General features: G+C 40.8%; 1 protein-coding gene across 6 annotated transcripts in view; it reads right to left on the bottom strand.

The window, feature by feature from the left end:
* The window catches only part of LOC132399553 (protein EFR3 homolog A-like), a 154,625-nt gene extending 132,608 nt beyond the window's left edge, over positions 1 to 22,017 (bottom strand). For 2 of the 6 annotated variants that reach the window (XM_059980053.1, XM_059980063.1), the window contains exons 1-2: positions 21,902 to 21,971; positions 21,401 to 21,482 (exon numbers count right to left, since the gene is read on the bottom strand). Coding sequence is in view for 3 of the 6 variants with exons in the window: in XM_059980036.1 (XP_059836019.1) it covers positions 21,401 to 21,429 (29 nt within the window). In the remaining 3 variants the exon portion in view is untranslated. Of the gene's footprint in view, positions 1 to 21,400; positions 21,483 to 21,901 lie in introns of all 6 variants that reach the window. The other 4 variants (XM_059980036.1, XM_059980081.1, XM_059980072.1 and 1 more) reach the window with 4 other exon arrangements.
* Between the last annotated feature and the right edge of the window lie 5,377 nt (positions 22,018 to 27,394).

Genomic DNA, 27,394 nt, shown 5'->3' with positions numbered 1-27,394 from the left:
GCTAACCCTTATCAATTCTGCCATTAGAAATCCAATATATAAACAAAGTTGGAAAATATGATTTGATAATTAATGATTTACTGTGCCTATTAAAAGTATTCAACACCCTTGGAAGTTTTCATGTTTTATTGTCTTTCAAAATTAAATCACAGAGAGTTTAATTTGGCTTTTTTTGACACTGATCAACAGAAAAACTCGTGTCAATATGAAAAGAGATCTCTACAAACTGATCTAAATTAACTACAAATATAAACACAAAATAATTGATTGCACAAGTGTTCATGTACTTTAGGATGACACACCAACACATCACTGATGCAGTCAATTGGTTTTAGAAGTCACGCAATTAGTTAAATGGAGATCATCTGTGTGCAGTCAGGTTGTTTCAATTGATTGTAGTAAAAATACACCTGTATCAGGACGGTCCAACTGCTGGCGAGTCAGTATCCTGGCAAAATCTACACCATAAAGAGAACACTTTATGCAATTCTTCAAAAAGGTTATAGACAAGCACAAGTCAGGAGATGGATAGAAGAAAATTTCCAAGTCACTGAATATCCTTGGAATACAGTTAAGTCGATCAACAAGAATATGGCACAGCTGTAATTCTGCCCAGAGCAGGCTGTCCTCAAAAACTGAGTGACTGTACAAGAAGGGGATGAGCAAGGAAAGCCACTAAGAGACCTATGACAAATCTGGAGGAGTTACAAGCTTCAGTAGCTGAGATGGAAGAGATGTGCATACAACTATTGCCCAGTTGCTTCACTAGTTGCAGCTATGGGAAAGTGGCAAAGAGAAAGCCACTATTGAAAAGACTCACAGGAAATGCAGCTAGACTTTGCCAGAAGGCATGTGGAAGACCCTGAGGTCAGCTGGAAGTAGTATCCATGTTGACCATCAGATTAAATGCTATATTTGGCACAAGTCAGACACTACACATCATAAAAACACACCATCCCTACCGTGAAGCATGGTGGCGACTGCATCATGCTGTGGAGATGCTTCACTGCCCTGGAAGGCTTGTGAAGATACAGGAAAACCTGATGCAGTCTGCAAGAGAACTGTGACTTCAGAATAGACTTGTTTTCCAGCAGGACGATGACCCCAAGCATAAAGCCAAAGCTACACAGAAATGGCTTAGAAACAATAAAGTTAATGTCCTAGAGTGGCCAAATCAGAGTCCAGACCTCAATCCAATTGAGAATTTGTGGCTGGTGTTGAAAAATGCTGTTCACTCATGATCTCCAGGCAATCCTACAGAGCTTGAGCAGTTTTGTAACAAAGATTGAAGATAAATTGCAGTGTCCTGATGTGTAAAGCAGATAAAGACCTATCCATAAAGATTCAAGGCTGTAACTGCTGCCAAAGGTGCATCTACTAAACACTGACTTAAATAGGGTGAGTAATCATACAATCAATTATTTTATGTTTAATAACTGTAATAAATTTAGACCAGTTTGTAGAAATCTGTTTTCACAAAAGGCTTTCCTGCTGATCATTGTCAAAAAAGCCAAATTAAATCCACTGTGATTCAATGTTGTAAAACAATAAAACATGAAAACTTCGGGGGGGGGGGGGGGGGAATACTTTTTATAGGCACTGTATAATGACCTCAAGTACCAGTGTAATTCTGTTCTTAAATCTGCTCTATTCAGGAGGACAGAGTTTCAGAAAAGAGGGTTGTTCTTTTAGAATGGAAATGAGAAGAAATTTCTTTGGCCAGAGAGTGGTGAGTCTGTGGTCTGTGGAAGTATTTACCACAGGCAGCTGTGGAGGCCAAATCATTGGGTATATTTAAGGTACAGGTTGATAGATTCTTGATTAGTCAGGACATGAAAGGATGTAAGGCGAAGGCAGGAGATTGGGGTTGAGAAGGAATATATACCAGCCATGATAAAATGGCAGAGTGGATTCAATGGGCCAAATGGCTTAATTCTGATCCTGTATCTTATGGTCTTATGATCTTAATCCGATTTTGAATTAAGTACCACATTTTCTAAGACCCAGTTGAAAATGTAATTGATAAATAATTCAAAATCATCAAGGATTCAAATACAAGGTGCTTACACTTAAAGAAGACTGCCAGCTAAGATTATTACACTTCCAATTTCAGTAATATATTATGAAGTCACTGAAACAAAAGTCTCCTTCCTTCATCTTCCTGATGTCTATTACAACAGTATGTCAAATATTTGGCATCTAACCCATGCTTCAAAATACCAACATTCATTTGAAAGTCATTACTTTTGACATTGATATTATTTTCAATCTCAAAATGCTTCACATGCCTCAGTCTAGGATATAGAATTTGGAACATTACAGCACTTCATCTACGTGGTTGTGCTGACCTATACAAACCTACTCCGTGATAAATCTAGCCTTTCCATCCCACACAACCCATAATTCTCCTTTTGTTTTATTACATCCCTGTGTCTAAGAGCTTTTTAAATGTCCCTATTGTATCAGCCTCTACCATTACCCTTGACTGTGCTCCAGGCACTCTCCACTTTTTAAAAAAAACACTAGTTCTGATGCCTCTAAACTTTCCTCTGGTGTTTGCCATTGCTATACTGAGGGGACAGTTGCAAGCCTAATTACAAAACATCACATTACAAATACTTAGGAACAATCAAATTGTATCAGTCCCATTCAGACTGCCCAATGGAGTTGTCATATCTGCCGTTTCATTTTAGTAGAACTTAACTTCCCATTCCCACTCTGACATGTCTTCCCATGATCTCTTTGAACACGATGAGGCCAAACTCAGCTTGGAGGAACATCACCTCATAAGCCACCTGGGTTGCCTGTAACTTGATGGTATGTACAGTAATTTTTCTAACTTCCAATAATCACTCATCCTTCCTTCTTTTTCCATTCCCCATTCTGGCTACACTTTCCCCTTCTCATCTCCTCACTTATCAGTTACCCTCTCCCTTTCTTCCATAGTCTACAGGTTTTCGTGTGTTTGCTCATCTAGTCCTTTTACAGAACAGGAGTCCCAGTCAATATATGTAAAGTTTAAAAAAACTTGCTGTCACAACTTCCCATTTCTTGCATCAGTCTGCAATCGGTCTATAAATTTGTTCCTCTAGTTCCTGCGGACAGTTGGGTGGTCTATAATATAGCCCCATTAATGTGCTAATTCCTTTCGCATTCCTCAGTTCTAACCATCAAGTCTCATTAGATGTGTACTCCAGTCCATCAGGAGCACTGCTGTCACATTTTCTCTGGCTATTAACACCAACCCTCCCCCTTTAATCCTTCCTGCTCTGTTGCGTCTAAAACAACTAAACCTCAGAATGTTGAACTACAGTCCTGGCCCTCCTGCAAGCAAGACTCACTAACAGCTACAACATCATGATACAGTGTGTTGAACCATGCCCTGAGCATATTTGCCTTTCCTACAATACTTCTTACATTGAAATGCAACTCAGAGCATTAGTCACACCCTGCTCAACCTTTTGATTCCTGACGTCTAAGGTCGATCTCCACAACCATTCCACAATCTGTTCTGGCACTCTGATTCCCATCCCCTTGCAACCCTACTTTAAACTCCACCCATCCAAACCCCTTTGGCAGTCACACAGATAGAAATCAAGAAACAACATTTTTAGCTGGAGTGCCAAACCCATTTAGTATTCGATCCACTATGCTATTGGAGGGAACAGCGGTTCATTTCAGCCTTGTGTGCATAACCTTTGGCCCTGCCCAGTTCCACCTACCTGGAGAACTAATATATTTTTAGACTAAGAATGAATCTAGTGACTTCTCTCTGAATCTTTGAAGTTCAATGTTCTAATTACCTGTTTTAAAAAAAAACACTTAGACCAGATCGTGGCATAAAATGGAAGATTATCAAGATTTCCTACTGTCACAGAGATAACATTTCCAAAATGTTTCACTGACTGTAAAGTGCTTTGAATCTCCCAAGGTCATGACAAATAAAAGCTCAGTTAAGACCCTATATGGGCAAAATGCTACATTTTAGTTACAGTGAATAATTCTTGAACCTCACAAATTGCACCATAAGTTTTTGTTTACAGCAGACATTTTAAATTTGGTCTAAAGTGGTCAGGGTCTAAATTGAAACCCAATCATAAAAAACAATGCAGTTTTTGGCAATGAACCCTACAAATAAAACAGTAAAATTTTTATACCATTAACATGGAGTTTAAAATGCAGCAATGAGTCATTTCACATCTGTGATCTATACTTGAAGACAATTAGCCACTGGCAGTAAAGCATTTACAACTTTAACCACACAACTTGGAATTTTTGCAGTCTGTTTTTTTTTAAATGAGAAAGTAGAAAGGTTATTTGATTATTGAAGCATGATCATGTATGTAGAAAGGATTTACTGTTGGGATCACGAGGAAACCTTTGCTTATTTAAGTTACTAAACTGCAAAGCTGTTGGGTAATTAACACATTCCTTTCATCATAATGCCATGTTTTAAATAGGAAACAAAACAGAAACTACACGAAGAGCAAAGGTACAAACTCCAGGTCAGGTTGGAGTCCTGAAAATTAGAAGCTAACTAAATTATTTATGTTTAAAAACACTAGCAGATAAGGTTACCTGGATTAGGTGAGCACATGTGCAATAGCAGTATATGCATCACAACTTTGCTTCCAATACATGATGCCTAATAATTCTGGTTTAAGGCCTTTATGGTTTTCTAAAATTGCTAATACTGTTACACTTTATTTTCTAGATATTTAAACTTCATGGCAAAAACAGAAGATCATCTGACCCTCTGCGTACAAAGGAGCATAGTATTCCTAACAATTATCAAGGTAATTAATAATGAAATATACAAAGCTTTTTAGTTAAAATTGAATTTTAACTTGCTATGACTTGTAGCCAATCTACAGTAGTCCACTTGCAAATAAACCTTGTTTACTTTCGACCATAAGACTAGGGGCAGAATTAGGTCATTCAGCCTATCAAGTCTGCTCTATTTCATCACGGCTGATCCCAGATCCCTCTCAACCTGTCTTCTTGCCATACCCTCTGAAGCCCGGACCGATCAGGAAACTAACAACTTCCGCTCTGTATATACCCACCGACTTGGCCCCCGCTGCAGGCTGGCAGAGCATTCCAGTTTCACTACCCTATTGCTAAAAATATTCCTCCTTACCTCTGTTTTTAAAAGTCGCCCCTCAATTTTGAGGCTGTGCCCTCTAGTTCTCAATACCCCCACCATTTGAAACATTCTCTCCACATCCCCCCCAACCTTTCAACATTCACCTAGGTTTCAATGAGATTCTTTCACCCCACCACCCCGGCATTCTTCTAAATTCCAGTGAGTACAGGCCTAAAGTAATACCTACTTTAGGAGGTGATATTCCACAATTCCAAGTCAAACTAATCTAGTTGAGTAGCACCTCCCATATTTATTCACTCCCTCCAACTCCAGTGCCTATGGCTAGTGTGTATTTTTTATACTTTGATAGGGATGAGTGAGAGATTTAAAATAATGATGTCCTCAGGAGACTCAATAATTAAGATTCCATTAAATCAAATGGACATCGTTTTCTAGGCATTATTCAACCAGCAGTATTCTGGTGTCAATATGGTGGTTGTGATCATCTAGTGTGGTAGTGTACGAGTAGTGTTTGCCACTCCCACTTTCAGCTTCCACCACTGGCTGGAAGCCTTGTGAAAAGGAGAGCTGAATGGGAGAGTATATCCCCTCTCCAACAGCAAGCCTCATGTAGTGCCTCCTCTCTGGTGGCACATGGGAACTGGACTCCTTTCGGACTCGGGCTGAATACAGAGGACGGGGAGCTGGTCTGGCCCCTGCACAGGTAGCACACAGGCCCACCGGTGCGTGGACACTCCCTCGTGCTCGTGAACCAGATCCCCAACTATGGGTAAGTAGCCCCGCTGCCTTGTGGGCAGCCTCGGGAGAAACAAAGGCTACGGGAGTGAACCCAGACAGCAATTCCAGAGTGAGCCCCTAAGGTGACTGGACGTCATTGAACATCCTTCCGGCAGCTTCTGCAGCCAAGCTGGTGCCAAACATATTGCTTCATAAACGTTCCTTTGGACTACACTGGTGAGGCAGAGAGGGGGATTTTGATGACTGGGCATCTCAGGATCTCCATACCTTACGCCCAGGCTTGTGATGATAATCATCATCACCCATTGTCCTTCAAGACAGACGGATGCCAACCACTATTCTGGATGAGATTCTTTCCTCAAACAAAACATAATTTGTCACTCCATAAAAGCACTTGCCATTAATGCAGCATATGAAACCAGCCGACCCTTCATCAGAACTGGAGCGTTCCAACTATCTCTGCTGCCTGGCTGCCGAGTTCCTCCACCATTTTGTGTACACTGCTTTGGATTTCCAGCATCTGCAAAATTTCTGGTGTTTGTGAAGAGAGTTTTAAAATAAATTTTAAAAGATGCAGAAAGCTGCTGCAGAGTAGCTATTAAGGAAGTGATATCTTCCCTTACTCTGCTTTTGATTGAATGTCTAGCAGCAGTGTTCTTAACAAGTTGAAGTTTGTCAATAGACTGCTCTTTGGAAGGCCAGTAAAACGTGCATTGCAGTAATCTTGTCTGCGTTGATATAAAGGCATGAATTAGGTTTTCAGCATCATTATGTGACAAATGGACATACCTTGGCAATACTACTCAAGTATTGCTCTGGTCACTTTGTTTAAAATGTGGGAATTAAAGTACAAATCTGAATCAAGGATAACACTCAGGTGAGTTACTTCTGATTTTACAAGGGGAGCCAAGTTCCCAAGTTTATCAATAAGTTTCTCTCTTCTGGCTTTGGATCAAAGCAAAAGTATTTCAGTTTTATTTTCATTTAGTCTTGGGAATTTGCTCATCCATTTGTTTATTGCAGTCCTACCAGACGGCAGACCAGACTGGGTGTTATCAGGCTCAGCTGAAATGTACAAGACTGTCAGATATAGGAGCAGAGTAAGGCCATCTGGCCCATCGATTCTGCTTCTCCATTTCATCATGGCTGATCCAATTTTACTTTCAGTCCCAATTTCCTGCCTTCTCCGAATATCGCTTCATGCCTTGACCATTCAAGAACCTACCAACTTTTGCCTTAAATATACATAAAGACTGGCTTCCACAGCCACCTTTGGCAAAGAATTCCACAGATTCACCACTTTCTGGCTAAAGAAACCCCTCTTCATCTTTGTTCTAAAAGGACACCCCTCTATTCTGAGGCTGTGTCCTCTTGTCTTAATACTCTCCCACCATAGGAAACATTTTCTCCACATCCACACAATCAAGGCCTTTCACCATTCTCCTGGGTTCAGTGAGGTCACCTCTCATTCTTCCGAAGTATAGTGAATACAGCCCCAGAGCCATCTTCATATGATAAGCTATTCAACCCTGGAACCATTTTCATGAACCTCTCCTTACAATTGTGTGTCATCTGCATAATTGGGAAATCAAGTTTGAGCTCTCTAATGTTGTCTCCTAAGGGAAGCATGTACAAGAAGTGCAGGGAACCAAGACAGCTTCCCCGAGCAACACCAAAATGTACACTGTATCTCGTAGAAAACTGGTCTCCAAGACACACAAAGTAAAATGAACAAAACCAATTAAGGGCTCTGCCAAAGAGACCAACCCAGTTCAATACACTCTAAGAGAATGCCACGGTCAATTTTGTCAAAGGCAGCACCAAGATCTAGAAGAATTAGAACTGAGATTCTGTTGGCAGTGCTGTGCCGAAGGTCACTGACAATTCAGGTAGGAGCCGTCTCCATGCTGCAGTTTGCTATAAAACCTGACAGAAACTTTTCTAGAATACTGTTCTCATTCAGGAATTTGTGGAGTTGGTTAAAAATTGCTTTCTCAAGAAACCTGCCCAGGAAGGGAAGATTTGATATTGGCCTGTAGTAGCTACTACCTCACTATCAAGGTTTGGATTAAGCAGGGGTTTGGCAGCTGCAGTTTTGAAAAGATCTGAAAAACTTCAGTTTCAAGGGATGTGTTAATAATATTCCAACAGAATTGAAAACACTTAAGAATCCAAAAATTACCCAAATTAACTTTAACTAAAAACTGTTAGATTAACTCACTTACATAAATGCTCTCAATTTCAATTACAATCCTGAATTACTCCAAAAGCCATGGTTCAGATATTTGCCACAGCCACAATCTGGATTATTTAAGTACTATGGCTGAACGTGTGCAGTCTATGCATTTTTCATATCCGGCCAAGTGCCTTCAGCAGAATTCCATTAATTCTTCTTCTCATCTTTTATCTCCTGCTATTATTTTCATTGACTTTAACATGAACTTAATTTATTCTTAAATAGATTTTCAACGTTTCTTAATATTGCAATCGCCAGTGTTTCTGATGTACTCCATGCTGGGCAGCTTCACTTTGTTAGCCATCAGATCTATTGTAACTTCTCCCAGCAGCTCTCCCATATCTTTTCCCTACAAGCAAATCTCATACGATAGAGTGACATTAAAATGGCTGTGTTGCTTAGGCTTTATGATTGGCATTCTCATCAGGGGATTCGTACAATTCTGTGCAAACAGCAGGTAGATCAGCACTGAGAACTGGCAGGCAACCTGCCACTGACCATAAATTCTGGGCTGCTTTATAAAAATTGTGTTAATATACATAATGAACACATTGATTTGCCACCGTGAAAACTAAATGACTCCATAATTACTAAATTTTAAATGTTTATAAATATGTAAGTGTACAACTGGTTTATTCTCAGTTACCAAATAGATAATTAGCAAATGTGTGATGCAATGTTTTAGTAGCTTTAGTATTCTTATTATAGTTAAAATTTTAATTTAGAAACTTTTTAGTGAAGTTGAATTATCTTGATTATATATTGATTCACCTGCCACACCACAAACAACACAAGCTTTATTTGATTTAAAAGAAAGGTAAAAATTATACTGGTTTCAAGTATCAAAATAATAGGTAGGCAAACTCTGAACAACCATCTAACTTCCAATATTCAGTGTTTTGGATTTGGTACCTTCAAATCACAAAGGGGCCAATTTACTCAGGTCCTGTTTTGTATGAATACTGCACAGGTCCCCAGCTTAACACTATCCAAAAGCGATGTTGCATGTTGTGCTCTCAACCTCGGAGAAAATAATTTTTTCCCCCTATTACATCAAAATCTAAAAATCATCCTTAATGGTTCACTAGCTTGTCTCACAGTATCATCTTGTTCAGCTCAGGCAATACACTCTTGATGTTTGGCCAATAAGAGCAATATTCAAACACTGTACAAATGAATACTACATGTTATTGTTGCTTCGTCAGTAACATTTTATGAGGCCAGGCTATTTTAAATGAAGGAATGCAAAAGAAAGTTTTGTCCTCCAACTAGCACTTCAAATCTTGTTACTTGCTTGGATGTACACAATAAATCTAAGCCAAAAACAGTTCAAATTATAATAGAAGCATATATGCAAAACTCAACATTCATGCACTTCCAATGACTCAAGTAAATTTCAGAAGGATGAGCAGACCGAAAGACTAAGCTGAATAACTACTTCATAAGAGTTCAAAGGATGATGACCTAGGGAGGGAAAGCTGAAGAAACCAAATTACTAAAGACTGAACTGCAATTTATTGCTCAGCCAATGAGAATGCAGGAATATATTTTGTTGCATTCCGGTGTTGCAGTTTTTGAGGTTTTTTGATAGAACTCCTATTATAGTATTTGAACCCATAATATTAGTAATACTATGGGTAAAAATGTCCAGCAAGCATCACTTGGATGTGAAATTGCAAGAGTCAGAACACCACATGCTCATGTGGATTTTAACAACACAGAAAGAAAGAAAAATCTAAGGAGTGTGTTGCTCCAAGGAGTTTAAAACAGATTATGTTCTGGATTTAAGTAACTCGTGTTAAGAAACTTGCTCAGTGCTGAAGACAAGAAAGACAGGCGCTTCAAATAAAATACAATTGATGTACAACTTAAAGAGACAAGAGTGTCTTCATGCTGAAGGTGTACATGAAGAAAACTACCAGGTCTTCATAATAACTTGCTCATCTTGTAAATTAGAAAGACCAGGAGCCAATGTAGCAGGTCAGCATATTAAAGTATGTATGCAGTATACAACTGAGTTTAGTCTTCCCACAAACAGCCAGGAGAAAGGAAACAAACACCCGACGCACCAACAAAAACACACAAATGGCGCAAAAAACAGAATATAAAATATCAAACCAGTGAAACAGTCTAGAAATGTTCAGTTTAGTTCAGTCCTGGTCAATTTAGTGCTGTGTTGTTTACTGACTGCAGGCTGTAGAGCTCATCTACCCTGATCAAAATCACACAAAAATAACAATAAAATGAAAAGGGAGTAACTAGAAACACATGATAATATGAACTACAAACTCCAATTCTCAAGCTGCATCGATTAAAGCTTTCTCACCCAAGCCTTTGGCACCATCCTCTAACAGAATCGAGTGAGAGAAAGAGGGAGACCAGTCACCATCCTCCGGCAGCAGTAAGTGCAGGGAGGAGGGGTGAAAAGAGAGAGTCCGGTCAAACGCAGGCAGCAGTCAGAGCAGAACACCTGCTCACCTTCCACTGCTGAACTCGTCGATTTCAATCATGCTTGCCACTTCGATGAAAAAAAGGAGCTGATCATGGGCTCCAGGCCCAACACTCCGCTCCAAACCTCACTGAGCTCCCTCAGAGACAGCAAAGTGTCAGATCGCTCAATCGGCCCAAAACCACACCATCAAAATGTAAATCACAGGTTCCAATAGTAGCAGAATCATGTTTGAATGAAGTGAAGTAGTAGTTTCATAAACTGTCAAGGACATCTCCTTTAGTTGCTTTGTTCCCTGGCACCATCTTCTTCAGTAACGACAATGGAATGAGAATATTTAACAAGAGTTTGGATATGGGCAGAAACACTTGCTCAGAAGGTGGTGTGCCAAATTTAGTATGCAAAACTATAGACAATGCATTGAACTTACTGATTATACTTAGCTAAAAGATTCATCTAAGAAAAAACCACAAATGTTTAGCAAAAAAAATTTTTAAAAGGTTTCTTAACAATTCATGTCAATTTTTTTTGTAATAAAGATCATTTAGATGTATACATGCATTTGGACAGAATTTCTTGATAGAAACGTCATAGTTTCCTGAAGGCTAGATCCGTGGCATTCAAGACTGAGGCCCAACATGGTCATTCTGTCAGAAACCTTAAAGCAGGTTGCCACGGTAGAACTGGCCATTCCTTGGGAAGACCGGATTGCGGGGGTGCTGGAGAATAAGAAAGCCAAATACCAGAAGCTGGTAGAGCAGTGCCAGAGACAGAGGTGGAGCGCATGATGCAAGCCTGTAGAGGTGGAGTATAGAGCTTTTGCTATCTGTTTGCTGTCCAAACCTACTCTCCCCTCAGCATTACTGAGGCTGCAAAGAAGAGGAGCCAGCAGGACCATCACGGAGGCTGCTGAGTGATCCTCCAGATGACTATGGATGAAGAGGTGTGACCTGTGGACCAGTGTTGCTGGGACACAAGCCCGGGGCTTGACCAATCCTGGCTGAGTCACCTGGGTGAGAGTGTCTGATGTTCAAAGACCTGAAACACCCGATGACCCCAGGTTACATCACTGATGACGTGGTCCAACGCATCCCAGGCTGTACCTCAGCATCAGCCAAAGTTCAATCTACCAAAGTGCATCACTTCTCACCAGACTGAACTCCCTTTGCCTCCTCTCCACCCATTTGCACACCCTATCTATATCCCATTGTAAACTTTGACAACCTTCAATACCATCCAACCCTTGTGTCAATTGCAAACTTGCTAATTTATCCCTTCACCTCCTCACCCAAGTCATTTATATATCTTAAAAAAATGAAACAGCAGGGCTCCCTCAGCAGATCCCTGTGTAACACCACTTGTGACTAACCTCTAGGCAGAACACTTTGCATCTACTACCACCCTCATTCTTCTGTGAGGAAACCAGTTTGTAGTCACACAGCCAAGCTTCTGTTGATTCCATGTCTCCTGACTTTCTGGGTGAGCCTACTATGGCGAACTTTGTCAAATGCCTTCCATATTCAGTGGATCCTGGTTAATTGGAGCAGTCATTTATTTGAGACAACTCTTAAAGAACATATTGAATTATGAATCCTTCCTGGACACACCTACCAAATTCAGCCCCATCTAAATCTTTTGCATTAATGAGGTACTAATCAATATTAGGGAAGTTAAAGTCAGCCATGACAGCAAACCTTGTATTTCTGCACCTTTCCAAAATCTGCCATTCTATCTACTCCTCTGTGTCTCTGTTGCTACTGGGAGTCTATAGAATAGTTCTAAAAGAGTGATTGCTCCCTCCTCCTTTCTGAATTCTACTCATTCAGTGGATCCCTCCAGGACATTCCTCCCCTTTCTGCAGTTGTGATACTATCCATGATTAGGAATGCCACTCTCCCATCTCTTTTACCTCCCTCCCTGTCCCTTTTGAAGAATCTAAACCCCAGGATCTTGAGGAGCAATCCCTGCCCTTGTTACAGCCAAGTCTCTGTAATTGCCAAAGTGTTGCAGCTCCATGCTTTGATCTATGCTCCAAGTTAATCATCCTTGTTCTTGAGGTCCTTGCATTAAAATAACTAACTGCCTCCTGCAATTTATGTACGACTACCTCCTTGTTACCTCCCCCTTCTCCCCAAAGAGTCATCCAGCTCCAGTTCCCTAAAATGGTCTGTAACGATGCAATTCTCACAGGGCGTTATCACTGATCATCCATTCTCACTACTCTAGCTAGGCACTAAGAAAGAAAAAGAAACTTAACAGCAACTTCAACCTAGCCTCTGCCTCTCTTGTAGAAACATCTGAACAAAAGCCTCAGTTTCTCACTGAACTGTCCCACTCACACAGTGGCCACTCTACTGAAAGCTCACTTTTATTGGCCCTTTCCAAGTGCCTATTAACCCAAATGATCAGGAGCTCTGCAGAAAGTCCTGACAGGCTCAAATCTGGCATTTACTCTCCACAAGTAACTGTTCCCACGATCTCACTCCAAAAACTTCTCAACAGACCCTGTTCACCTTTTTAAAATCTGAAGGATGTGGGGTGGTTTATCTAATTGATCACCGAAGCCAACCAGCATTCATTTTGATCTGAATTTGCATCACTGTGAATGGCGGTGGTTTCCTAAACAGTCAATGGAAGGACACGACTTCCAGAACATCTCCATCTACATGAATAGCAATCACAGGCTCAGAATCAGATTTAATATCATTAGCACAGGTCAGGAAATTTGTTGTTTTCCGGCAGCAGGACAATGCAATATGCAATTAAAAGTTTAAGCAATTAGTGCAAAAAGATAGCAAAAAAATAGTGGGGTAGTATATACTGATTTATTGTCCATTCAGAAATCTGACAGCAAAATGGAAGAAGCTGTCCTTAACACAGTGAGTGTGTCTTCAGGCTCCTGTACAACCACCTTGATGGCAGCAATAAGACAACACGTCCTATGGAATGGGGGTCCTTAATGATGGATGCCATATTTTCGAGGCATCACCATCTTGCTAAGGCAAAGCAGTAACGTTAGCAACAATGATTAGCTTTAACTGCCAAATTAATGATCCATCTGTTCCCTCACTTCTAAATATCACATGCAGGAAGATTCAGAAAATTGGGTTGATGCTAATTTGCATCCCAAGAGAGAATTTGTAGAATGTCTAAGATGGCTTTTTAGAATAGTTTGTGACTGAGCCCACAAGGGGATCACCTATTCTGGATTGAGTGTTGTATAATGAACTGGATTTGATTAGGGAGCTTAAGGTAAAGGAACCTTAGGAAGACAGTGATCATAGAATTCACCCTACAATTTGAGAGGGAGAAGCTAAAATCAAATTTATCAGGATTACAGTAGAGTAAGTGGAATTACACAGGCATTGAAGAGGAGCTGGCCAAAGTTGATTGGAAGGGAATAATAGCAGGGATGACAGCAGAGCAGCAATAGGTGGAAGGCACAGGATAGAAACATTCCAAAACAGTAGTATTGTAAAGGTAAGATGATGCAACTGTGGACAAGGGAAGTCAAAGCCAACAAAAAAAGCAAGTAGTTATATAATGGAGCAAGAATTAGTGGGAAGTTAGAAGATTGGGAAACTTTTAAAAACCACAAGGAAACAACTAAAAAATCCATTAGGAGGAAAAAGATTAAATCTGAAAGTAAGCTAGCCAATAATACCAAAGAGGATAACAGATGAGTTTTTTTTTCCAGATAAATAAAGAGTAAAAGAAAGGAGAGAGTAGATATTGGACTGCTGGAGAATGATGCTGGAAAGGTAGCAATGGGGGAACAAGTAAATGGCCAATGAACTGAACGTATTTTGCATCAGTCTTCAGTGGAAGACACTAGCAGTATACAGGAGTTTAAAATAACCATATAACAATTACAGCACAGAAACAGGCCACCTCAGCCCTTCTAGTCCATGCCGAATGCTTCCTCTCACCTAGTCCCACGAACCTGCACTCAGCCCATAACCCTCCATTTCTTTCCTGTCCATATACCTATCCAATTTTACTTTAAATGACAATATCGAACCTACCTCTACCATTTCTACTGGAAGCTCATTCCACACAGCTACCACTCTCTGAGTAAAGAGATTCCCCCTCTTGTTACCACTAAACTTTTCCCCTTAACTCTCAACTCCTGTCTTCTTGTTTGAATCTCCCCTACTCGCAATGGAAAAAGCCTATCCATGCCAACTCTATCTATCCCTCTCATTATTTTAAATACTTCTATCAAGTCCCCCCTCAACCTTCTACGCTCCAAAGAATAAAGACCTAACTTGTTCAACCTTTCTCTGTAACTTAGGTGCTGAAACCCAGGTAACATTCTAGTAAATCTCCTCTGTACTCTCTCTGTTTTGTTGACATCTTTCCTATAATTCGGTGACCAGAACTGTACACAATACTCCAAATTTGGCCTCACCAATGCCTTGTACAATTTTAACATTACATCCTAACTCCCGTACTCAGTGCTCTGATTTCTAAAGGCCAGCATTCCAAAAGCTTTCTTCACCACTCTATCCACATGAGATTCCACCTTCAGGGAACTATGCACTGTTATTCCTGGATCACTCTGTTCTACGGCATTCTTCAATGCCCTACCATTTACCATGCATTTCCTATTTTGATTATTCCTACCAAAATGATAATTTACACTTATCAGCATTAAACTCCATCTGCCATCTTTCAGCCCTTCTAACTGGCCTAAATCTCTCTGCAAGCTTTGAAAACCTACTTCATTATCCACAATGCCACCTATCTTAGTATCATCTGCATATTTACTACCCCATCATCCAGATCATTGATGTATATGACAAACAACATTGGAACCAGTACAGATCCCCGCATCACACCACTAGTCACCGGCCTCCAACCTGACAAACAGTTATACACCACTACTCTCTGGCATCTCCCGTCCAGCCACTGTTGAATGCATTTTACTACTTCAATATTAACACCTCAAGATTGAACCTTCCTAATTAACCTTCTGTGCAGAACCTTGTCAAAAGCCTTACTGAACTCCATATAGACAACATCCACTGCTTTACCCTCGTCACCTTTCCTAGTAACCTCTTCAAAAAATTCAATAAGATTTGTCAAACATGACCTTCCATGCTCAAATCCATGTTGACTGTTCTTAATCAGATCCTATCTATCTAGATAAGTATATATACCATCTCTAAGAATACTTTCCATTAATTTACCCACCACTGACGTCAAACTTACAGGCCTGTAATTGCTAGGTTTACTCTTACAACCCTTTTTAACAATGGAACAACATGAGCAATACGCCAATCCTCTGGCACCATCCCCGTTTCTAATGACATTTGAAGTATTTCTGTCAGAGCCCCTGCTATTTCTACACTAACTTCCCTCAAGGTCCTAGGGAGTATCCTGTCAGGATCCGGAGATTTATCCACTTTTATATTCCTTAAAAGTTCCAGTACTTCCCCCTCTTTAATCGTCATAGTTTCCACAACTTTCCGACTTGTTTCCCTTACCTTACACAATTCAATATCCCTCTCCTTAGTGAATAGCAAAGAAAAGAAATTGTTCAAAATCTCCCCCATCTCTTTTGGCTCCACACATCACTGTCCACTCTGATTCTCTGAGGGACCAATTTTATCCCTCACTATCCTTTTGCTATTAATACAACTGTAGAAACCCTTTGGATTTATTTTCACCTTACTTGGCAAAGCAACCTCATCTTCCTTCAGCTTTTCTAATTTCTTTTTTAAGATTAAGTTTCAAGAGTGTCAAGGGCAGAAGTGAATGCAGTTGCTATTACCAGGGAGAAAGTGCTTGAGAAGGTAAAAGATCTGAAGATAGATTCGTCAACTGAAACAGATAGACAAAACCCAGGGTTCTAAAAAAAAGATAGCTGAAGAGATTGTGGCGGCATACAGTTTGCAAATTACAGTGGGAGATAGACCATGCCAAAAGGACAATGCTGCAATAGTCATGGAGGATTACAATATGCATGTCGATTGGGAAAATCAGGTTTGTGCTGGATTCCAGGAGAGGGAATGTCTAGAGTGCCTACGAGATGGTTTTTTGAGCAGCTTGAGGCTGAGCCCGCCAGAGGATCGACTATTCTGGATTGGGCATTGGGCAGTGAAAGAGAGTTGCTTAAAGTCCTCAAGGCAAAAGAACCTTCAGGGGAAAGTGATCATAATATGATCAGATTCACCCTGAAATTTGAGAAGGAGAATCCAAAGGGTATCAGTAACGCTGTGGAGTGAAGAGAATTACAGACACGAGAGAGAAGTTGACCAGAAGAGATTGGAAAAGAAAATTGGCAGGTGTGATGGCAGGGCAGCAATGGATGGAATTTCTGGAAGCAAATCAGAAGGCACAGGATATATACATCCCAAAGAGGAAGAAGTTTTCTCAAGGAATGATGACACAACCGTGCTGACAAGAGAAGTCAAAGCCAACGTAAGAGGACATTTAATAGCCCAAAAATTAGTGGGAGTATTGTAAAGCTTTTAAATGCCAACAGAAGGCAAATAAAAAAGTCATTAAGAAGATAAAGATGGAATCCAAATGTAAGCAAGCCAATAATACTAAAGGGGATACCAAAGGTTTCTTCAGATACATAAAATGTAAAGAGAGGTGAGAATGTAGATCAGACCACTGGAAAACAATACTGTAGAGGTAGTAATGGGAGACAAGGAAATGACAGACGAACTGAATAAGTATTTTGCATCAGCCTTCACTGTGGAAGACACAAGCAGTATGGTAGAAGGTGTCAGCGGGCAGAAGGTGTGTGAAGTTACCATAAGTATGGAGAACGCTCCTGGGAAACTGAAAAGTCTGAAGGTAGAAGTCACCTGGACCAGATGGTGTATGCCGCAGAGTTCTGAAAGAGGTGGCTGTAGAGATTGTGGAGGCATTAGCAATGATCTTTCAAGAACCAATAGATTCTATCATGGTTATAGAGGACTGGAAAATAGCAAATGTCACCCCAGTCTTCAAACAAGGAGGAAGGCAGAAAAAAGAAAACTATAATCCAGATAGCCTGACCTCAGTGGTTGGAAAAATGGTGGAGTCCATTATTAAGTATGAGGTTTCGGAGTCAGATGATAAATAAACCAAAGCCAGCATGGTTTCCTAAAGGGAAAATCTGGCCTGAAAACTCTATTGGAATTCTTTGAAGAAACACCAAGCACAGGAATGACAAAGGAAGTTGTGTACTTGGATTTACAGAAGGCCTTTGACAAGGTGCCACAAGAGACTGCTAAGCAAGATAAGAGTCCATGGTATTACAGGAAAGATACTAGCATGGCTAAAGCATTGGCTGATTGGTATAGAAGTTGTTCCATAGGGGTTGGTGTTGGGACCGCTTCTTTTACATTGTATGTCAATGACTGAATTAATGGCTTTGTGACCAAATTTGCGGACGATACAAAGATGGGTGGAGAGGCAGGTAGTGCTGAGAAAGCAGGGAGGTTACAGAGGCAAACACGAGGAAATCTGTAGATGCTGGAAATTCAAGCAACACACACAAAATGCTGGTGGAACGCAGCAGGCCAGACAGCATCTATAGGGAGAAGCGCTGTCGATGTTTCGGGCCAAGACCCTTCGTTACAGAGGACTTGGACAGATTAGGAGAATGGGTGAAGAGGTGGAAGATGGAATACAAGGTTGGGAAGCATACTGTCATGCACTTAGTATAAGGAATAAAAGTGTAGACTATTCTCTAAACAGAGAAAATTCAAAAGCATGAGGTGCGAAGGGACTTGGGAGCCCTCAGGTAGGATTCCCTAAAGGTTAATTTGCAGGTTCAATAAGTAGTGAGGAAGGTAAAAGCAATGTTAGTATTAATTTCAAGAGGAATAGAATATAAAAACAAGGATATAATCCTGATACTTTATGGGTCATCCTTGAGGCCTCACTTGGAGTGTTCTGGGCCCCTTATCCTTTAAAGGATGTGTTGACATTGGAGGGAGTTTAAAGAGGTTCAAAAGAATGTTTGTGGGAATGAAAGGCTGATCATATTAGGAGTGTCTGATGGATCTGGGCCTGTACTCACTGGAATTAAGAATGGGGGGGGGGGGGGGAGGAAAGAGGAGGGATCTCATTGAACACTGAAATCTATCGAATGTTCAAAGGACTCAATGACGTGGATAGGATGTTTCCTACAGTGGCGAAGTCTAGGACCAGAGGAGACAACCTCAGAATGGAGATAAAGAGTAATTTCTTTAGTCAGAGGGTGGTGTGTCTGTGGAATTTATTGCCACAGGCAGCTGTGGAGGCCGGATCATTGGGTGTATTTAAAGGGGAGGTTGATATATTTTTGATCAGTCGGAGCATAAAAGGTTACGGGGAGATGGCAGGAGAATGGAGTTGAGGGAAATGAATCAAACATGATCAGATGACAAAGCAGACTCATTGGGCCAAATGGCCTAATTCTGCTCTGTCTTATGGTCACAACAATAGCATCTTTCAGAAATAAATATATATATCCACAAATGGCTTGTTCATAAAAATCTGGGTCAGAACGCAGCTAATGAGGCTGCTTCTAATCGTCAAAGTAATGGAAGGTGTCATCAACAGTGCTCTCAAGCTGCATTTATGTTTTCAACATGTTCACTGATGCCCCCATGTGGGTTGTGCAACATCCTCTCTGTTCCAGATACAATCACCAACTTGGACCAATGTGGACCAAAAAGCTGAAATTCAGGGAATCAGTGAGGCATTGGTGTCTGCTTTTGACATTATCAGCAATTGCTGAAATGTGACATTAAGTAGCTTAGTACAAATGATTTGCCTATTACTATTTGTTGAAGTCATCTTTCACACAAAGGAAAATGGTATGGATGATGGACATACTATTTGCATATCAATGCAGGTGTTCTTCAGCACAGTGTCATTAGCTCAATCACCTTCATCAATGACCTTCTCATCATAAAAGCAGAGAAGATTTCTCTCATCACTAAGTAAAAAAGCAACTGAAAAACCATTTAAATAGTGTGACCACAAGATCAGATTAGAAGCTTGGTAAGCTGTAGCAAATAACTCACATTCTCACATTCCAACTGTATGATACTTTCCTCCAGCTTAGATCAGCACAGCATTAACCAGGAGGGAAGGCAATGAAATGGCAAACCAGCTCATCCCATCCACCATCTTCATTCCTTCAACACTGGGACCCAGAGACAACAAAGTCCACAGGTGTAGATATTTCAACACCAGCCTCTAAACTGACCTTCTCCAGTACGGAGAACAGAGGCAGTAGGTGCACAGGAGTACCAGCACTTTGCAGGTTTCCTTCCACGTTGCACAGCTTCCCAATGTTTCTTTGGGTCAAAAAGGCAGATCTTCCCACCCAAGAACATTTTTGTAACACCTTCAGAAGAAGTTGGCTTTCTGCCTTCTTGATAGGTAATAACTACTCAGCAATGCCCACATCTGCTTTAAAATTTGTAATGAAACGTCAATTCATAAAACTAAATCAGATTCTAAATTAATCAGGCCAAAATAAAGCAAGAAGAAAATTGCAGAACAACCAGAACCCTAAAATAATTGAAAGTTACTTTTCCTTTGAAGTAAGAATTATCTACTTGAGATTTGATCTAGCTACTGGGTTTATTTTGCAATCAAAGAATTAACTTCATAGTAATAAATCCTACAAAATTCACACAGGCTAGTTATTTTATCCTGGATTAAATTTTAGGTTAAGCACCAAACATACTATCGTAACTAATTTTGAAAATGCTCTGAATCAGAATCGGGATTATTTTATGAAATTTGTTAAATTTGCGGCAGCATTACGATGCAATATGATTAAATATAGAAAAAATGGAATTACAGTAATCGTGTCTCTGCATCTTAAATAGTTAAAATTAGTGCAAAAACAGAAAATTTAAAAAAAGTATCGAGGAAGTGTTCTGGGTTCAATGTCCATTTAGAAATCAGATGGCAGAGGGGAAGAAGCTGTTCCTGAATCCCTGTGTGCGCGCCTTCTGGCACCTGTACCCCCTTCCTGATGGTAACAAGGAGAAGAGTGTGGTGGAAATATTGGCATCATATACATGACTGAAGTATCAAATAACAGAAAGTGTCAAACCCAGATAAAAGAAACAACTAGCTGGAGAAACTCAGGTCAGTCAGCATCTATATATCATCTCAACACAAAACTCCTTCCTTCTCTCTGCTTCCACAGATGCAGTTCCTCTGGCAGTTTTTTTTTGTTTGTTTCTGATTACAGCATCTGCTTTCTCAGGTTCCTACACGCTTACACAGCTAATATGTCTAAGTACATCCAGATAAGTTTAAACCATTTTAAAATATTGAGTTATGGCAAACATGGCAAGAGTGACATATCACTTTTATAAACATATAAACTACTACTTATGAAATATCTACCAGGCTGCTTATATCTTTACATGTACAATCTAAAGCAACTTCATTTCATATAACTTAAACTACAAGTGACTATTTTAAAGGAAAGTTTAAAACAGTCACAAAAATCCTTATAATAAAAATAGCATTATTTAAAAAAATTAAAGAGTGCTGTCACAAGTAAAAACTAAACATTTTGTTGAGTCTGATCTTACAAAACTCACTTTTCTCCCAACAATCTTGAAGTTAACCAGCCGCATCAATGTATTCAGGAAAGGAGCAACAACAAATTTTCTCATCTACTTAAAAGCAAATATTACAAACAATATTTTTTTACAAGAACACTTATAACTTTCAACATATAGACTCAACAACATGAACACAGTTCACAAAATAAAAGAAAATTGCAAGCCTGACTTGCAAAGTGTCTTCCTACTAAAGCATCGAACACTTATCACGCACAATAAAGTTTCACAAGAGACTATGGAGAAGTGTGTAAATATTTTTCTCTTGCATAGGTTACTCCAGTGTTTACCTGCTGGCATCCTGGGTCTCGACAATCATGTAATCCTGTCGAACTAGACTTACTTGATGTACCTAATAAATCATTTCAACACCTGCAACATAAAGGAGCCAAACATGATTAAGACTAGCATCGTAGGCAAACCAATTCAACTCTTGCCCAGCTTTCATCCCCCTCAGTGTCTACAAGTCTCAGCTGGTGGGCACAAGTGTTTTTCCAAGGATAGAAGGGGCAATTACATCAACAACACTGGCGTTTCTCCCCAGAGGCATTGCAGCCAACTCCCGTGGGTAACAGGAGTAAAACCCCTGCCCCATCCAGCTAAGTAGGAATGCGTAATGCAGGACACACCCCACTCCCGGCACAGACGGTGGGTGGGGGGCAATAAGTATCGCCGACAACCCTCTGCCCCATCAGCGGGGCCTGAAACCCGGAGACGCTCTATCACCCCGAACCTCATTTCGTTGTTCACGGAGCCGCCGCCGCCCACCCCCTTTCGTCCGTTCCCTTTACCTCCTGAAACCTCGCCGTTTTATTCATCTTCATCTTTCTAATCCTTTTAAAATACCTTGCTGCGGATTTCGGACCGATAGGGAAAATACTTCCGGCAATCGACAGGGAAGTTCCTGTTGTCGTCATAGATGGGCGGGGCCAAAGCGGGAGGGAGAGACGCTGGCTGGACTGTTAGCAAAACTCAGCAGACCAGGCAGCATCTTTCGGGCCGGCACCCTTCATCGGGAGGGTTTGGGTTATTTTGCTAAGTTGTTTTTTCCCTTTTTTTTAAAGTTTCAGAAGCTCAAAGCTTTGGTGCCAAGGATCAGTGGTGCTGGGAAAGTTGTCCCAGCATGTTCCATTTGGTCAAACCAAGTCCTCAGACCTTGCCCTTGTAGAAAAGTCTGTATCATAATACAGATACATCCTTACCTACCAGTCAGCCAGGGGAATCGTAATACACACAGAATGCTGGAGGACCTCAGTAGGCCAGGCAGCATCAACAGGAAAGTATAAAAGAAGAGAGCGATGCAACCATTTAGAATGTTCTCAACAATATATCTGCAGAAATTTCATGTGTCTTTGGTGACATACCAAATCTCCTCAAACCCCTAATGAAACATAGCCACTATTGTGCCTTCTTTATGACTGCATCAATATGCTGATCCCAGGATAGATCTTCAGAGATGCTGACCCACAGGAATTTAAAACTACTTTCCCTTTCCACTGCTGATGCCTCCATGAGGACTGGTATGTGTTCCCTCAATTTGTCCTTCCACAATCAAATCCTTAGTCTTACTGACATCGAGTGCAGGGTTGTTGTTGCAGCACCACCCAACCAGCTCCTTTAGACACCGATTGGAATTCTGCCAAATCGATCAAGTTGTTTCAAATTGGTCCTCAGCACTGGTTCTGTGGCCTTTAGTCTCTGCTGGGTTATGACCACTAGATGTTCCAGATCAGGTGAGCAGGACTGAGACCAAACCATTATGTCTATTTACCATGGTGAGTTAATCATGAATCCCCCCTGCTCTATTGTTAGAAGATTGAACTGACCCATCTTTGCAGAGACTGGTGAAGTCATCAGGCTGCAGCGCTGTGTCCAAAATGATGGTTAACGATGTTTCAGTGATGCAAAGTACACAGCAATCCCTGATGTCCCTCTGCACTGTAAACTTTCTCTGAAGTTTTCAACTTTATTTTTCAGAGACTGTACATTCATCAAGATAGTTGGGAGTGGAGGTCTAAGGCCTCTGTGTTTCAATCATACTTGTACCCCTGTGTGCCTACCCCACTTCCATTTTTCTAAATAGGAAACTACATTCATGACCTAAGTCTGCCATCTGGGGTTTGTAGATTTTGAGGATTAATAGATTGTTTAAACACCTTAAAATGATGTTGCTTAGTGAATTATCCATGGCTGTAGCTGTGGCTTTCATATGTAGTAGTCCTAAACAGGAGCACTTAAAGATTCTCCTTGGAGCTGTATGCAGAGTTGCCACTTATAGGCACCATCTTCCGCACTTCCACATATACTTGTATGAATCTTCACAATATCCAGTGACCCCGTGATCTCTGTCCTAGAGGCTGATGTCAGAACATCCTTCACGGGAATGAACCCTGCAAGGAGTCAGATCCTGACGGTATACCTGGATGAGTACTGAAAACTTGTGCTGGTAACTGGCGGAAATGTTCAAGAACATCTTCAACCTTCACTGCTGCAGTCTTAGATTCTCACCAGCTTCAAAACGCAGCAATAAAACTAGTGCCAAAGAAGAGCCAGATGAGTTACCTCAACAACTCACACCAGGTAGCACTCATTTACCATAATAAATTGCTGCATGTCATTGGTTATGTCTGAAATCAATCCTGCCTAAGCAAGGACTTGGACCCCTGCAATATGCTTACCTCCACAACAAGGTTTACAAGCAGATTCAATCTTGCGAGCCTTCCACTCTGCTTTGGTGCACCTAGCCAATTGTAAAACATACGTTGGGCTGCTCCTCATTGATTACAGTTTGGCATTCAACACTGTCATCCATAGAACCATAGAACACTACAGCACAGTACAGGCCCTTCAGCCCTCCATGTTGTGCTGACCCATATCCTTAAAAAAATGTACTAAACCCACACTACCCCATAACCCTCTATTTTTCTTTCATTCATGTGCCTGTCCAAGAGGTTCTTAAATACCCCTAATGTTTAAGCCTCCACCACTATCCCTAGAAAGTCATTCCAGGCACTCACAACCCTCTGTGTAAAAAACTTACCCCTGATGTCTCCCCTAAACTTCTCTCCCTTAATTTTATACATATGCCCTCTGATGTTTGCTATTGGAGCCCTGGGAAACAGGTACTGACTATCCACCCTATCTATGCCTCTCATAATCTTGTTGACCTCTATCAAGTCCCCTCTCATTCTTCTACGCTCCAAAGAGAAAAGTCCCCATTCTGCTAACCTTGCTTTATATGACTTGTTCTCCAAACCAGGCAACATCCTGGTAAATCTCCTCTGCACCCTCTCCATAGCTTCCACATCTTTCCTATAACGAGGTGACCAGAATTGAGCACAATATTCTAAGTGCAGTCTCACCAGAGATTTGTAGAGTTGCAACATGACCTCTGTACTCTTGAACTTAATCCCCCTGTTAATGAAGCCTAGCATCCCATAGGCCTTCTTAACTACCCTATCAACCTGTGCAATGACCCTGAGGGATGTATGGATTTGAACCCTAAGGTCCCTTTGTTCATCCACACTCTTAAGTAACTGACCATTAATCCTATACTCAGTCTTCTGGTTTGTCCTTCCAAAATGCATCACCTCACACTTGTCCGGATTGAACTCCATCTGCTGTTTTTCTGCCCAACTCTGCAGCCTGTCTATATCCTCTTGTAACCTTCGACAACCTACAGCTCCATCCACAACTCCTCCAATCTTCGTGTCATCCGCAAACTTACTCACCAATCCTCCTGCCTCTACATCCAGGTCATTTATAAAAATCACAAATAGCAGGGGTCCTAGAACAGATCCCTGTGGCACTCCACTAGTTACCAACCTCCAGGCAGAGTACTTTCCTTCCACAACTACCCTCTGCCTTCTTCCTTTAAGCCAATTTTTTATCTAAACAGCCAAGGTTCCGCTTATCCCATTCCTCATGACTTTCTGGATGAGTCTCTCGTGAGGGACCTTGTCTTGCTAAAGTCCCTGTATACCACATCCACTACCCTACTCTCATCAATTTCTTTTGTTACCTCTTCAAAAAACTCAATCAGGCTCATGAGGCACGATCTTCCCTTCACAAAGCCATGTTGACTGTCCATGAGTAGACTTAAAACTAATTACCAAGCCTCAGTTCCTTGGTCACTGTATCTCTCTCTATAACAGGATTCTTTTTGGGAGACCAGTCAGAGTGGCCCAGTAATAACATCTTCCTCCTTGTTAACAAGCAAAATAAGCATACGTCAAACCCACTGCTCTATTATCTCTATGCTCATGACTGTGTGGTTAAGCACAGCTCAAATTCTATTTACAAACTCTCTGCTGAGTCTGCTGTTGTGAGTAGAATCTCAGACAGTGATAAGGAGTCATACAGAAGTGAGACAGATTGGCTGGTTGAGGAGTCACAGAGAAATGAGATAGATTGTCTGGTTGAGAGCTGTCTCAACAAAAATATTGCATTCATTGTCAGCAAGACCAAGGAATTGATTGTGGACTTCAGGAAAGGGAAGTTAGGAGAATAAACACAGGTCCTCATTGAGGGATCAGTGGTGGAAAGGGTAAACAGCTTCAAGTTCCTGGGTGTCAACATCTCAGAGGATCTATCCTGGGCCTAACACATTGAAGATATTCTCCTCAAAACTAATCAATAAGCTTCAAGACCTTAGCCTTAATATCTCCTTGTGCAATTGGATCCTCGATTTCCTCACTTGCAGACCCCAATCAGTTTCGATTGGCAACAAGATCTCCTCCAGGATTTCCGTTAGCACAAATGCACCAGAAGGCTGTGTGCTTAGCTCCCTGCTCTACTTGCTTTACACTTATGACAGTGTGGCTAAGCACAGCTCCAATGTCATATTCAAGTTTACTGATGACACCATTGTTGTAGGCCAAATCAAAGGTGGTGATGAATCAGCATATAGGAGGGAGATTGAAAATCTAGCTGAGTGGTGCCATTACAACAACAGCCTCTCACTCAATGTCAGCAAGACCAAGGAGCTGATTATTGACTTCAGGAGGAGGAAACCAGAGGTCCTTGAGCCAGTTCTCATTGGAGGATCAGAAGTGGAAAGAGTCAACAACTTTCAATTCCTTGGTTTAGTTACTTCAGAGGAATAGTAACACCATACAGCACAAAAGTTAAGTGGACTTCCATAGGAGTTCACAAAAATTCAGCAAGACTTCTGAAACTTTGATGACCTTATATAGATGTGTAGATATTCACTGGCTGCATCACAGACTGGTATGGAAACACCAGTACACTTGAATGGAAAATCCTCCGAAAAGTAAAGGATATAGCCCAGTCAATCACAAGCTCACCCCACCACTGAGCATTGTCACAGGAAGACAGCATCCATCATCAGGGACTCCCCACTTGCTGGAGATTATTCTGGATTTACAAAATTATATGGAGTGCATAGATGTGTGAATTAACATGAAAAACATAGTACCAAAAAAAACTTTGCAATTTAAGTTGCATTGATACTTTATGGATATTGAAACCAATGTTTGGTGTGAGGCATTTTGTGTTTGTACTATTGTACCTATTGCAAGATAATATATGAATGGTTACGTCAATCGGTTCTCACTGTAACCCTCATGATGAGATCAAGAAAGCATTAGACTGCCATCTCCGGTATTTGCATACCACCAGGCTCTAGGACAGCTTCTATGTCACTATTCAAATACTATTGAGTAGCTTCCAAGGATGATAAAATAGGTTAATGGCCTCACAATCTACCTCATTATGATCTTGCACCTTATTGTTGACTTGCACTGTACTTTCTGTGTGGCTCTTACATTTAATTCTGCATTCTGTTTTTGATTAACCTTGTTCTACCCCAAAGCGTTGTGTAATGATTTGGTCTGTATGAACAGCATGCAAGACAAGCTTTTCACTGTATCTTGATACATGCAACAATAAAACAATTCCTTTAGAAATTCCTTTGGAACTTCTTTAACCAGAAGGTTGTGAATCTCTGGAATCACAGATGGCTGTGGAGGCCAAGTCACTGTGTATATTTGAAGCAGAATTTGATAGGTTCTCAATTAGTCAAGGCATCAGAGGCTATTGGGAGAAGGCAGAAGAATGGAGGTTGAGAGGGGTAATAATGGAATGGTGGAGCAGACAAAGAACTGTATGATCTAACTCTGTTCTTTTGTTTTATGGTCTAATTCTACTTCCAATATGGCAATACTGCCATTTAATGCATAATTCAGGATGGTCTGTTTTGGACTTAATATTCTGGTTGTTAGTATATTCAGATTTATCCTTCAGCACAGTGACAAAAGAGGTAT

This window comes from Hypanus sabinus, chromosome 1 (genome assembly GCF_030144855.1).
Source record: "Hypanus sabinus isolate sHypSab1 chromosome 1, sHypSab1.hap1, whole genome shotgun sequence".
NCBI lineage: Eukaryota > Metazoa > Chordata > Chondrichthyes > Myliobatiformes > Dasyatidae > Hypanus > Hypanus sabinus.
This window is presented reverse-complemented; position numbering and strand designations above follow the sequence as displayed.